At 39.8% G+C, this 14,396-nt stretch overlaps 1 protein-coding gene across 1 annotated transcript in view; it reads left to right on the top strand.

Moving 5' to 3' along the window:
- The window catches only part of LOC126253055 (soma ferritin), a 52,507-nt gene that overhangs the window by 17,779 nt on the left and 20,332 nt on the right, over window positions 1-14,396 (top strand). The window contains exon 2 of the mRNA XM_049954140.1: window positions 7,138-7,362. Coding sequence (XP_049810097.1) covers window positions 7,138-7,362 — 225 coding nt within the window. The remainder of the gene's footprint in view (window positions 1-7,137; window positions 7,363-14,396) is intronic.

The following is a 14,396-nucleotide window of genomic DNA, read 5'->3' on the forward strand; positions in this document are numbered from 1 at the left end:
GGCAGGTAATTAAATAAATGAACTAAAAAATGTGCATAATGATGTTTTATGGTTAAATCCTCAAACCTCTTTTGGGCAATTCTTTAAGAAATTAGGCACAGTGAAAATAGTCTCACAACACATTGGCTCCTTTGTGGTATCTTTTATACCCTTTTCAGTTTCAAAATGCTGCTGTTACACAATTTTAAAAGCAAGGTGGATTAGTGGTTGATATCACCTTTTGTTCCAGAGAGGAGTTTTTGATGACACTTGTTTTAATAGCCTGTGTGTAGCCCCATCAGTATTTTCACACAATAATGAAATTTTGTACACAAGGTCCCAAAGAATCTTTCCGGCTATCTGTATTCTAGGAAGCTTTTCTACAAAATAAGCTGGCTTTATAACACACAGTCCTCTTAATAGTCCTCTTTAATTGCTCATATTATTTAATATTGAGCAAGTCATGCAGACACTAGCAGTGAAGTGTAATTAGGAGTCTTGCACAACGGCATATAAAATATACAAATGTTTGTATGAAATTAGATTATTTATGTTTGTTGTAAATAGTATTAGTTGTCCTATCTGCGACTCAGTATCTCCACTGTATGGTGAGGAGCAACTTTCCTTCTCATAATACTGTGGTATTAGTTACTGGTACACATCTTTTAATGACAGAGGAAGGCTCTCAAAATCATGGTTAGAAGTTATGCCAGTGCAGGCACAAGAGTTTCTGAGCACAATGATTTGCACACTTCATTGAACTCTGTGCTCTATAGCAGATAATCCATGTTAACTCCATGACATTGTCAATTATTACTGCATTGGGCATGGGACCATAGAGATTAGATCATGGATCAATGGTAATGTGCCACATGCTTAGATGATTCACATATCTTGTTACACCAGATCGGCAGCTGTCCTGATACACAATCATCCAGGTTAACAGCTGCTCAAAATGTGGACTGAGTCATGGACACAGGGCACTAGGAGCAGTATTATGCTGTGGGAACATTCACCTGAGCGTCCATGGCACATGTGGTAGTAATCAAAGGCAACATGACAATTGTAGAGTGCATAAACATTTTATTAACTTTTTTTTTTTTTATTCTCTTCCTGCCTCCATCCTCATTTCAGTTGATTGTAGCCTGTCTCTCTCTCCTTTTTACTTCTCAGGAGCTCTCTACCTATTCCATATGTGACTTCGTTCTTCTAGAAAAAAAGTCGTTCCTCCATTTTCCTCATTTCATGCCATCATTTCTGTGGCCCCTTCTTTTTGAATCATCTAAAATTATTATTATTATTATTATTGTTATTGCTACTGTTATTGTTATTACTAATAACAACAATAATAATCGATGAGGAAAAGAATAATTCCTTTTTATAGAAACATCCTCAGAATGGACCCAAATAGATTAACAAAAAATTTGACTACTCCTGGAAAAAAAAAAAAAAACACACCAAATCAATTTAAGGAAATGGAGAAGGCCTTAAGAGAACTGGAAATCACAGAAAAATAGTCATAGATAACAATGGGGGGAAAAACACTCAAAGGCAAGAAAGAAGGGCTCCAAGTCAAAATCAAAACCAAACGAATAGTCCAAATCTCTGAAGATGAAAGGAAAGTAAGACCAGAAAGAATGAAACAATACTGATTTAACATACCCCAGAGTCAGGTGAAATGTAATTATATATATTTATACAAGCAAGGTTTCTACGGCTGCCGCCGCCTCTCGCATCCCAGTCTCCATCATTCACGGTCATTCCACTCTCCTTCATTAAGACCTCTCAACGCCATTGCTTCATTGATGTCGTCTTTCCAGCATCTCCCAGGTCTACCATGCTTTCTTCTTTGATGTGAAGCCCATTACCATACCCGTTTTGGCCATCTTGTCTGGCATATGCTGTAAGTGACCATACCAGAGTAGGCGCTTCCTTTCTATGTAGTCAAGGATTGTGCTTTTGACATTCATAACCTCTCTGATCCTATCATTTCTAATATGGTCAAGTCTGGAGTATCCACAACTCTGTCTCCAGAAATCCATCTCGACAGCCAGCAGGCGATCTTACTGCCTCTGATTAGTTCCCACAACTATGTACCATATGTTGTGATACTTTAAATAATTGTGTGGTAGATGGTATGTTTTGTTCTGCATTGTGTTTTTGTTCCAGAGAATACCATTTAGTTGTTTTATGTCTCGCTTACCCTGGCCTATTTTATTGTTTACATCATCCATACTTCTACCATTTGACGACAGTGTCACTCCCAAGTACTTAAAATTATGACACCCTTTAACAGTATCAGAACAGAGCTGTAAGTCGTTAACAGTATTTTCTCCCACTTTCAGATATTCTGTTTTAGATACGTTTATGACAGACCCCATTTTTCATATTCTTCTTTTAATTTGCGGAGCGTGTAATTTGCGTCTTCCTCATCTCCAGCTACTAACACTTGGTCGTCAGCAAAAAATAGAGTGAACAAGATCTCATCGTCTATAGGGACACCCATTCCTCCGCATTTCGTTTTCCATGATTTTAGTGCCTCCTCTAGGTAGATCTTAGAGCGTAGGGGCAAGTGTGCATCCCTGGCGTAGTCCCTTTGTCACCTCAAACTCTTAAGATAGTTAATTTCTCACTTTAACCATTGCCGTACAACCTTGGTAGAGGAGTCTGACAGCTTCCACATAGCTCAGTGACACGCCATTATCAATTAGACTTGTCCATAGCTTGTTCTGTGGAACTGTGTCATAAGTTTTCTGGAGGTCTTCAAAGACAAGGTGGGTTGTAAGGCCCCTTGCTGTCCTTTTCTCCACTCAGTTTTTGAGGGTAAATACTCCATCAATACAGGAATGACCAGATCTGAATCCATTTTGTTCTTCAGATTTAGTTATTTCTTCTTCTATCCTCTTTTTTAGGATGCGGCCATAGACTCTCACCATGGGTGGCATCACACTAATACCACAATAGTTTGCACAATTCCTCCTGTTGCCCTTCTTAAATGTTGATGTAATTGTTGCCTTTTTCCACTCCTTTGGGGCTTCGTCACCTCTAAGGCATTTGTCAAAAATCACTGCCAATATCTCAGAGTTTTGATGGTGCTGCTTTAACCAGTTCTATGTAAATTAATCCTGGACCTGGCGACTTTCTGTTTTTCATGGCATTAATTGCATTTTGGACTTCCTTTGGGGGTTATCGGTGGTATATTATCATTACTGATTTCAATGCCTGGTGGGTTCTCAGTGAATACAGCTCTGTTCTCAGTTAGTAGTCCTTGTTAATGTTGTACCCATTCCTGCATGCTAATGAGGTTTATATCTGCTTTATCTTTATTCTGTGTTCTCATTGTTTTTAATATCTTCCATGCTTTTTTCTATCTCTTCACCGGTTTTCTGCCAGGCTTCGTTTTTTGCCTTAATTATTGTTTTCTGTGCATCTTTTCTCCACTCTCTATTCCAGCCAATCATTGTCTGATCTTGAGTTCAACCATTTATTATAAACTTTCTTCTTACTTTCTACCTTCTCTTGTACTGAGTGGTTCCACCACTCATCACATATTCTATTACTCTTTTGGATTTCTTTTTTTCCCAGTGCTTCATAAGCTGCGTTATGGATGGCTTCTTTAACCATCTCATACATCTTATCTGCAGAGGTTTCTTCAATGGCAGCAAGTTTTTCTGCTAGCCTTTGCTGGTACAAGAAGCAGGTAGAACTATGGTCAAGGCTTTGTAAATTACATTGAATATTATTGGCTTTCTCTGGTTCGGCTTCCACTTGAATTTCTATGTCTTTGATAAACTCAAATAATATCTTAGACATTAGCACAAAATAGTCTGATCAGCACTCCGCACCTCTCATAGCCCTCACGTCTTGTATTACTAGCTTTGTTGTTTGCTTTATTACGGCATAGTCTATAATGGACTTGAGGTTAACGCTTGGTTTCGTCCGTGTGTATTTGTGGATGTCCTTATGCTTGAACCATCCATTCATAATTCTTAAGTCATTTTGCAAGCAGATGTCTATCAGTCTTCCACCATTATCATTTATGATTTCTTCACCATATTGTCCCACTATGTTGTCATTAGCTTTCCATCCTTTTCTGGCATTTAGGTCTCCTAGTAAAATGACTTCTTTGCGATTCCCTATATTTTCAAGAGATCTTGTCAGTTGAGTGTAGAATAAGTCTTTCTTCTCTACATCAGCATCGTTGTTTGGTGAATAGACCACAGTGATCACCACAGGATGGCCCTTTATTTTCATCTGTACTTGGAGAATTCTATCACTGACATATTCCCAGGTGGTTAGGTTTTTCTTGAGTTGTTTCTTTATGGCAATGGCAACTCCACTTTGGGCTCGTTGTTCCTTTGGTATGCCACTATAAATGTATGTGTAATCATTTGCCTTTTCTGTACCATGCCCTTTCACTTTGGTTTCTGTGGGGCCCACTATGTCGACATCAAGGCTCTTTAAAGAAATAAAGACTTCACGTTTCTTTGTAGAAATTCCCTGTGTATTCCATGTTGCAATTCTCATTGTCTTTTTTTTTTTTCGTGCCTGTTGTCGTCTTTATTTTGATCCATTCTGTTCCGAGGCTAAATTGGGAGGTTTTGCATTTGATTTCTTTTGCTAGGATGGAATGCAGGTCCAACGCCTAAACCCCCAACTTGGAGGACCAGGTGATTTTTATTCATGGTTTTCTTCCACTAGACGATAGCTTTTCTGGGCTCAGGGACTCTGTCTATCCCTCCCTTGGGTTCCTCTGGGAATGAGGTGCCACTTACGCCAAGTCCGCCATACCGAAGTCCATCTTCTTCACCTTCCTTGCCAATGTGGTCGTCACCCATAACCCTGGGCATGGGTAACGCGTTATACCCTGTGATACTGGGTCCCCAGTAGAACTTTGCCACCAGCTCGAAAGCCGGACCCAGTCCTGTGACATGGACACGCCTGCTGAGAATTACCCAAGTGCGCTTAGAGAAGGAGGCTCTAAGCACCCTGTGTGTGTATGATTCCACACACAAAGGCATAATAATAATAATGATAATAATAGATCACTTTTCAGACAAAGGTAGAGTGGAGGTTCTAATTACTGTTATGAGTAACAGTGTTCATTTTAAGCTGGCCTGTATTGTTACAGATGTAGAAAACTGTTACTCTTGGCTTATAGCACCGTATGCACATGTCACAGGCCAGCATTACCAGACAAACAATAGCCGTTTAGTGTAACAGCTGCAATTTTTTCCAAAGTAGCAGCTCCCCTGTGATTTTATGTTATATTAAGCCAGATTCAGTGCAAATACACTCCTGGAAATTGAAATAAGAACACCGTGAATTCATTGTCCCAGGAAGGGGAAACTTTATTGACACATTCCTGGGATCAGATACATCACATGATCACACTGACAGAACCACAGGCACATAGACACAGGCAACAGAGCATGCACAATGTCGGCACTAGTACAGTGTATATCCACCTTTCGCAGCAATGCAGGCTGCTATTCTCCCATGGAGACGATCGTAGAGATGCTGGATGTAGTCCTGTGGAACGGCTTGCCATGCCATTTCCACCTGGTGCCTCAGTTGGACCAGCGTTCGTGCTGGACGTGCAGACCGCGTGAGACGACGCTTCATCCAGTCCCAAACATGCTCAATGGGGGACAGATCCGGAGATCTTGCTGGCCAGGGTAGTTGACTTACACCTTCTAGAGCACGTTGCGTGGCACGGGATACATGCGGACGTGCATTGTCCTGTTGGAACAGCAAGTTCCCTTGCCGGTCTAGGAATGGTAGAACGATGGGTTCGATGATGGTTTGGATGTAACGTGCACTATTCAGTGTCCCCTCGACGATCACCAGTGGTGTATGGCCAGTGTAGGAGATCGCTCCCCACACCATGATGCCGGGTGTTGGCCCTGTGTGCCTCGGTCATATGCAGTCCTCATTGTGGCGCTGACCTGCACGGCGCCAAACACGCATACGACCATCATTGGCACCAAGGCAGAAGCGACTCTCATTGCTGAAGACGACACGTCTCCATTCGTCCCTCCATTCACGCCTGTCACGACACCACTGGAGGCGGGCTGCACGATGTTGGGGCATGAGCGGAAGACGGCCTAACGGTGTGCGGGACCGTAGCCCAGCTTCATGGAGACGGTTGCGAATGCTCCTCGCCGATACCCCAGGAGCAACAGTGTCCCTAATTTGCTGGGAAGTGGCGGTGTGGTCCCCTACGGCACTGCGTAGGATCCTACGGTCTTGGCGTGCATCCGTGCGTCGCTGCGGTCCGGTCCCAGGTCGACGGGCACGTGCACCTTCCGCCGACCACTGGCGACAACATCGATGTACTGTGGAGACCTCACGCCCCACGTGTTGAGCATTCGGCGGTACGTCCACCCGGCCTCCCGCATGCCCACTATACGCCCTCACTCAAAGTCCGTCAACTGCACATACGGTTCACGTCCACGCTGTCGCGGAATGCTACCAGTGTTAAAGACTGCGATGGAGCTCCGTATGCCACGGCAAACTGGCTGACACTGACGGCGGCGGTGCACAAATGCTGCGCAGCTAGCGCCATTCGACGGCCAACACCGCGGTTCCTGGTGTGTCCACTGTGCCGTGCGTGTGATCATTGCTTGTACAGCCCTCTCGCAGTGTCCGGAGCAAGTATGGTGGGTCTGACACACCGGTGTCAATGTGTTCTTTTTTCCATTTCCAGGAGTGTAGAAGACATACAGGCCTGTGGCAATTTAATAACTGATTTTAATGCAATTTTTAATGATTTATTCCTCATTCTTGATAGTTATCCTTTGTGTTGGAATCTATGGAACACAATGAATGAATGAATGAATGAATGGTTACTCAAGGTATTAGCTTAAAGGAATTCATACTTGAATATTACGTTCTTGTTGATCCTCATTTGCTATTAAAATTTTATCAGTGATTTTATGGTTCTCTCAGTGCAGTGAAATTAATGAATTTATCTTCTATAATGTGTGTTTTGCCTCAGTTTACGTGAAGCATAGTGCTTGTTTTTCTGACAGATGGTAGCTGGTTCCTTTTTTTTTTTTTTTTTTTTTTTCCCCCGGGTCCAGCAATGACTTATATTATTGATTTCAAATTGTAGTTTCGGCAAAAATATTTAATTGTAATTTTGCATTCATGTAGGCTTACTACTTTGATCGTGATGATGTTGCGTTACCTGGTCTACACAAGTACTTCAAGCAAGCATCAGAGGAAGAAAGAGAGCATGCTACAAAGTTTATGAAATACATGAATAAGCGTGGAGGTCGAATTGTTCTCAGCTGTATTAATGCTCCAGATTACAATGAGTGGGGAACAGCAGAAGGTGCAATGCGTGAAGCATTGCAGTTGGAGAAAAAAGTAAACCAGGTCAGCTAACATCTGAGCAACTCTGATTCTACAATTTTATGATAATGTTAAGTTACATAACTTATTTATCCAGTGAGTGTTGTTGCAATGAAAGATGGTAATGTGGGACAGTTATGCAATTCATTTGAGTCTGTTAATAAACGCCGACCGGAATGGCCGTGCGGTTCTAGGCACTGCAGTCTGGAGCCGAGCGACTGCTACGGTTGCAGGATCGAATCCTGCGTCGGGCATGGATGTGTGTGATGTCCTTAGGTTAGTTACGTTTAATTAGTTCTAAGTTCTAGGCGACTGATGACCTCAGAAGTTAAGTCGCATAGTGCTCAGAGCCATTTGAACCATTTGTTAATAAACTGTGAAAATTTTTGATGGGTAATGCTATGCAGAGTAGTACTGTGTGCAGTTACATTCTCCAGAAAGCAAAATTTTCATTACACAAGTGTGTCATGAGAATAATTCAGTGCTTGTTCATCTTGTCGACAACTCTCTAAAAGTGTCAGCCATTTTACTAGCAGCTTCTTTGTATGAAAGTTTCTTGCAATTCATTTAGCACACTTGAAAGTAAAATTATAATGTCCATAATTGTAGCAGTGAATGGAACATCTCCATAAATTTGCCTTATCACATTTCCTTCGAAAAGGTGAGTTATGCTGTGACATTTTGGTTCATCCATCTAATGATGAAAATGATTGACAGACAGCAAATTTAATTTGAAAGGTGAACCGTAAATATTTTTTCTTGACAACTCGTGTTCCACATGTGAATTGCTACTCACAAAAAGTAGTGTTTTTTAATAGAGCCTACACCTATTAGTAAAGGAGCAGCTCATTTTCAAGTAGATAAGTCTGATCTTTATCTCCCCTTGTCCTTGCGAAAGGTAGGTCCAGTGTATCTGTCAGCAGAGTATTATTATTTCTTTCCTTTCTCAGGTGTTATGTCTGGTTAAAAATGGAAAGTGACGCGGACCTTGATCAAGTGTGAGTTCCTTTTAACTCTACGGTATATTTTACATTGCATTTAGGAACTTTCGGGTAATTGAACATGTATCAATAATTACAGATTTCTGTAGTTGTATGTATACGTTTCGATGTAGCTCTATTGCGTTGATGTACTGGTGGATACTGTGTGGTATGACTCCTGTAGTTGATAGTATGATTGGTATAATGTCAACTTTATCCTGATGCCCCATGTCCTTGACTTCCTCAGCCAGTTGAATGTATTTTTCAATTTTTTCTCCTGTTATCTTCTGTATATTTGTTGTATTGGGTATGGATATTTCAATTAGTTGTGTTAATTTCTTCTTTTTATTGGTGAGTATGATGGCTGGTTTGTTATGTGGCATTGTTTCATCTGTTACAATGGTTCTGTTCCAGTATAATTTGTATTCATCATTCTCCAGTACATTTTGTTGTGCATACTTGTATGTGGGAACGTGTTGTTTTATTAGTGCATGTTGTATGGCAAGTTTGTTGTATTATTTTTGCTACATTGTCATGTCTTCTGGTGTATTCTGTATTTGCTAGTATTGTACATCCGCTTGTGATGTGATCTACAGTTTCTATTTGTTGTTTGCAAAGTCTGCATTTATCTGTTGTGGTATTGGGATCTTTAATAACATGCTTGCTGTAATATCTGGTGTTCATTGTTTGATCCTGTATTGCAATCATGAATCCTTCCATCTCACTGTATATATTGCCTTTTCTTAGCCATGTGTTGGATGCGCCTTGATCGATGTGTGGCTGTGTTAGATGATACGGGTGCTTGCCATGTAGTGTTTTCTTTTTCCAATTTACTTTCTTCGTATCTGTTGATGTTATGTGATCTAAAGGGTTGTAGAAGTGGTTATGAAATTGTAATGGTGAAGCCGATGTATTTATATGAGTGAGTGCTTTGTGTATTTTGCTAGTTTCTGCTCGTTCTATAAAGAATTTTCTTAAATTGTCTACCTGTCCATAATGTAGGTTTTTTATGTCGATAAATCCCCTTCCTCTTTCCTTTCTGCTTAATGTGAATCTTTCTGTTGCTGAATGTATGTGATGTATTCTATATTTGTGGCATTGTGATTGTGTAAGTGTATTGAGTGCTTCCAGGTCTGTGTTACTCCATTTCACTACTCCAAATGAGTAGGTCAGTTTTGGTATAGCATAAGTATTTATAACTTTTGTCTTGTTTCTTGCTGTCAATTCTGTTGTCAGTATTTTTGTTAGTCTTTTTGATTTCTACACAGATCTGATCAGCTAGTTGTTGTTCTGTTAAAAATTTGAATTCTGGGTATCTGGTAATAAATGTTGTGTATACTTGTGATCTGTATCCAGTTGTGTTGGTTCCTAAGTTTGTTGCTTGGTAATAACAGAACATGAGGTGATGGTTAACTTCATCTGACCATCTCATCCTCTGTCTTTGTTTTCCTTCTAGAGTGGTTGCAGGAAGCATATCCTGCAAACCACTTGGGTAGTGATGTGGAGATGTACCCCTAACTGCTAATTATGGCACCTGTCACGCATTGTGTGGACAATGTCAACCTCCATTGGTGATGACGGCCTTGCAGTCCATCTTCTGTTATGTCACAGTGTGCAAGCGGGTGGTGTGCGCTGGTGAGGCAGGCTAGTCCATGATGTTTGACGGGGTGGCTGTTTGTTGTGGGTGTGAAGGCAACATGTGTTAGATGTGTCATCCTACACGAACTACACTGGGCTGTCTGTGTTATTTCAAATGATCTTATGATGGCTGGGACTTCCAAGCTAAGGTCCGATAACTAGAGGGTGTCAATCCAGATTTTGTCAGGTATGTTTTGAATCACTCTGTCTCATATGAGGTTGTGTGCATAAGATTTACCATAACCTTCTGCACTGAGAGAGAATTTACAATGTAAACTGCCTTGGATTTGCATTGTCCATTGTAAGTATGTCTGTCTGATTTGTTCAGCACACTGAAATGCACACTGTCATTTTGATACCAAATGCACCCAGTGGTCATTGTAGTGGACTAGTCTATTCATGAACTCATCCAGAGTGAAGACAGGAGGCTCCTGCTAAGGGGAGGGATGGAATCTTGTCTATCCTCTGAAACACTTCCGGTCCACAGCATGTGAGGACACAGTTGAAGCCACAAGCAGCATCAGTAATGTCTTGCAAAGAGATGATGGCACAGGCATGCTGCAGATGAACTCCGCTGCTTGTGGTTGCTGTTCAAGGTAGAGAATAGTCTGTTTGCCTGTGGCAGGTAGGGTGGGGCCACTTTGGAGTGAGAATACTTCTGGAGTTGATGTTACTGTAGCCACATTAAATACAGTTCCTATTCATAATGTTTTTCCTGGAGTTATGGTTGTTTTAGCTGTTTGATCTTAAGAAATGCTGCCTATATCTTTGGTACACTGTGTTGTCCTTAAAACTGGCTAGATCTAAATACTGCTCTGTCACTGATATCATAGCAGTGTTGCACAGATGGGGTTAATACCTTGTCATCATTTATTGTAACCTACAGCAAATAAACTTTTGTGCGGTTAAAGTATGTACTGGCCATCAACCATTAATACGACAAATTGTTGGTGCCTTGTATCTGAGAAAATTAAAGTCTGCAAGAAAATACACTGAGGTTGAAGGAACATTTGTATTCCCAGAACTCCAATTTGTAAAAAACACTTCATAATAATGTGATAAAGTTCAGTTTCCCACACAATGCTGGCGATGGTACAACATATATCGTAAGAAGATGTTTGAGTCTAGCACCTGTAGTCAAGCACTGTTGATAGTCATCCCTTGGCCGTACGACAGTGTGGGACAACTGTGGAGATCTCTCCAACAAATAGCATGACTACACACCTAAAATGGTTATGACAGCTGGATGTAATACTGTGATGTAAGATTAACAAGTACATATTGACCTAATGGTTGCAAATAGCAAGTCTGACACTGTTGTCGGGCGCATGTGAAATGTTGAAACTGATATCATTTACTTCATCATTGGTGCCCTGTTATCAATACTGCATAACCTGAAGAGGACTTTTTGCATTGCTTAAATCAATGGAAACTACAGCAGTTACATTTCTCAAGGTATGTGGCTCTACTGCATGGTTTAATGATGATTGCCTCCTCTTGGGTAAAATATTCCAGAAGTAAAATAGTTCATTATTTGAATCTCCAGCCAGAGGACACTCAAGATATGATAATGAAAAACAAAATTTGCATTCCATTGGTAATAGTGTCAGATGTTAGATCCATTAAACAGCTAATTATGTTAATGAAGTTGAAAATAGAAATGGGTAGGTTAAAGTTAAATACAGTTGCAATTGTAAGCTCACTGTCACTAATTTGTAATTACAGTCTTAAAGTTACTCCCCCTGTTAAGTCTGCTTAATACACTTCGTGCCCTTTCTGTTTCCAAAGTGGAAGCTTGCACACCTAAAAACAGTAAGAGGAAAAATGCATACTTCTTTCAGCAGAATATATTTTATTTTTGAGTTAGAGGTTTTATGTTCTTTGTCTAATTTTGTGATATCCTGCACTTGATAAAAGATGATTTTTACTATGAAATGATGGATTTCATTGAATACTTAGCCAATGTGATAGCTCTTGCTAAGCTCTGCCCAACTGTACCTTGGAAGGGCTTAGTGTTTGCCTGTTTGTTTGTACAGTGTATTCTATTGTAAATGTTGTCAAGTGTCTCTTGATCATATTATATTGCATTTATTTAGCATCCAAAGAACTGAGCATTCCAATTATAATTGTGCATCACTGTAATTCATTATGCTGTACTCACTGACACCATTGTATCATATCTCACTGGGAAATTAAAGTAGATATCTTATTGATTATTTTTAATTTAATGTGATTTTTCATAAATTCATCATTGCTGTAGAAGCTGTTTACTGTCATGTTTTTATTACGTGCTTAAACTGTGAAGTCAAGATTTCCCTACGTAGCTAACTTTTATGAATCTTGTAGGTCTCTTCTGGAGTTTAAAAGCTTATGTACCATGCTTTCATCATCCTGAAATAGAAGCTCGTACTTAGGTAAACTGTGTATGAGCAAATAATATGCATATAACAACAGTGTTTGTATAGTGCAGTATTTTTTAAGCATTTGTAACATATAGCAATATTTACTTAGTTCTTTGTTTAGATTTCTTCAGAACCCTCCCGTCTTAAATGACTGTCTATACATGCTGCTAAGAATTTCAGTGAAAGCCCTCCTGAAGCCTGCTGTTCCCAAATTATATTACTATACTACAGGGTGTTTATAAATGAATATCGGGGTTTTAACGCTTAATTATATTAAACTTACAGTTACTCTTTCATTTGACATATCATTTATAACTGTAAGTTTAATGTAATAAATATTATAAAGCGTTAAAACCTTGATATTCATTTATAAACACCCTGTATAATCTTTGCTTCTTGAGTGACTGATGGTCATCCACGCTGATTATATTTTGTCATTCACTACAAAACAGTTACCACAAAACAATTTTCCTACATTGCTTCAGTTTTATGCTGAAGATCTGCTTCATCATGACACACTTTTGGTACCTGTCAAACAGATTGTTCAACCAATCATGGGTCATTCCCTGAGCACTATATCAGTCTAACATAGTGAATTGTAGATCATGATGGATAACATCAAAGGCCTTTGAAAGATCTAGAAACAGTCCACAGGTTGGTTCCAATTGCCTGTGGCACTTAGAACCAAGTTCAGAAAGTTATATACTACAATTTCAGTGGATTTGCTTTTTTTATTTTTATTCAGTAAATCTGAATGTTTCACATATTATTCTTTCAATCATTTTTGAAAATCTATGTAGTAATGCAGTGGTGTTTGTAATTTGTTCTACCTAATTTTTAACAGTGTGGTTTTTGAGGGCTTTAGGAAATATTCATGAAAAAATGTGATGACATTTTATTTTCTGAACAATGTTCATCTCCATCTACTGCCTGGCAGATGGTGCGTCAAACCACCTTCATGCTACTTCACCACTGCTCAGCTTCAAACAGTGTGCAGGAAAAACCAGCACTTAAATCTTTCTGTGCGAACTCAGATTTCTCTTATTTTATGATGGTCATATCTCACTGTGTAGGAGCATGCCAACAGAAATTTTGTCACTCTGCGGAGAAAGTGGGTGATTTAAATTTCATGAAAAGATCCTGTCACAACAAAAAACATTTGTTTTAATGATTGCCACCCCAGTCCGCATTCACATCCATGACACACACTCCCCTAGTTCACAATAATACAAAATCACTGTCAATCCTGTCTCATGCTGATCAACACTGCAGAGCAATACTCCAAAAGATGACAGGCAAGTGTAGTGTAGGCATTCTCTTTTGTAGACCTGTTGCATATTCAGTTGATATCAGGTGTAGAAGAATGAAACTGAAATTTCCGTATAGATGGTGCTAGCCATTGGTGTAGGGCCCGTGAGACCGCATCTGCAGTGCCATCTGCATCCTGTAATGGATGATGATGAATGTCAACATACAGTAACCAAAGTTCCATACATCACACTTGTAAACATGTCAAGTTTTGTGCCTATTAACTAGGATTTGTGGACAGCACTGGTTTTCTGTTATCATTTGAAAAAAACTGCTGCAGAATTGCTTCGAATGCTTTTTGAAGCTTTCTGTGAACATGCTCTTGGGAAAACATAGTGTTTTGAGTGGTTCAAAAAAATCCAAAGTGGTGGTTTTGACGAGAGAAATGTCGAGCACCTAAACCACCAAAAAAGTTCATACACAACAAATTGCAGGCCTTGTTGAATGACGATGATAGTCACTCAACAGGAACTTATGGAATAGTTGTATGTGATGCAGAAAGCTGTTTCTCTTTGGTTGAAAGCTATGGGAAAGGTGCAGAAAGTCGAAAAATGGGTACTGCATGAACTGATTGAAAGACAGCAAGCAAATCAAAAGACCATTTGTGAAATGCTGCACGCCAGATACAAAAGAAAGTCATTTAGTCATCTAATAGTGACAGGTGATGAAAAATGTATATTTTGAGAATCCTAAGCATCGTAAATCATGGGTGAATCCAAACAAACCATTG

This window comes from Schistocerca nitens, chromosome 4 (assembly GCF_023898315.1).
Source record: "Schistocerca nitens isolate TAMUIC-IGC-003100 chromosome 4, iqSchNite1.1, whole genome shotgun sequence".
In the NCBI taxonomy this organism is placed as follows: Eukaryota; Metazoa; Arthropoda; class Insecta; order Orthoptera; family Acrididae; genus Schistocerca; species Schistocerca nitens.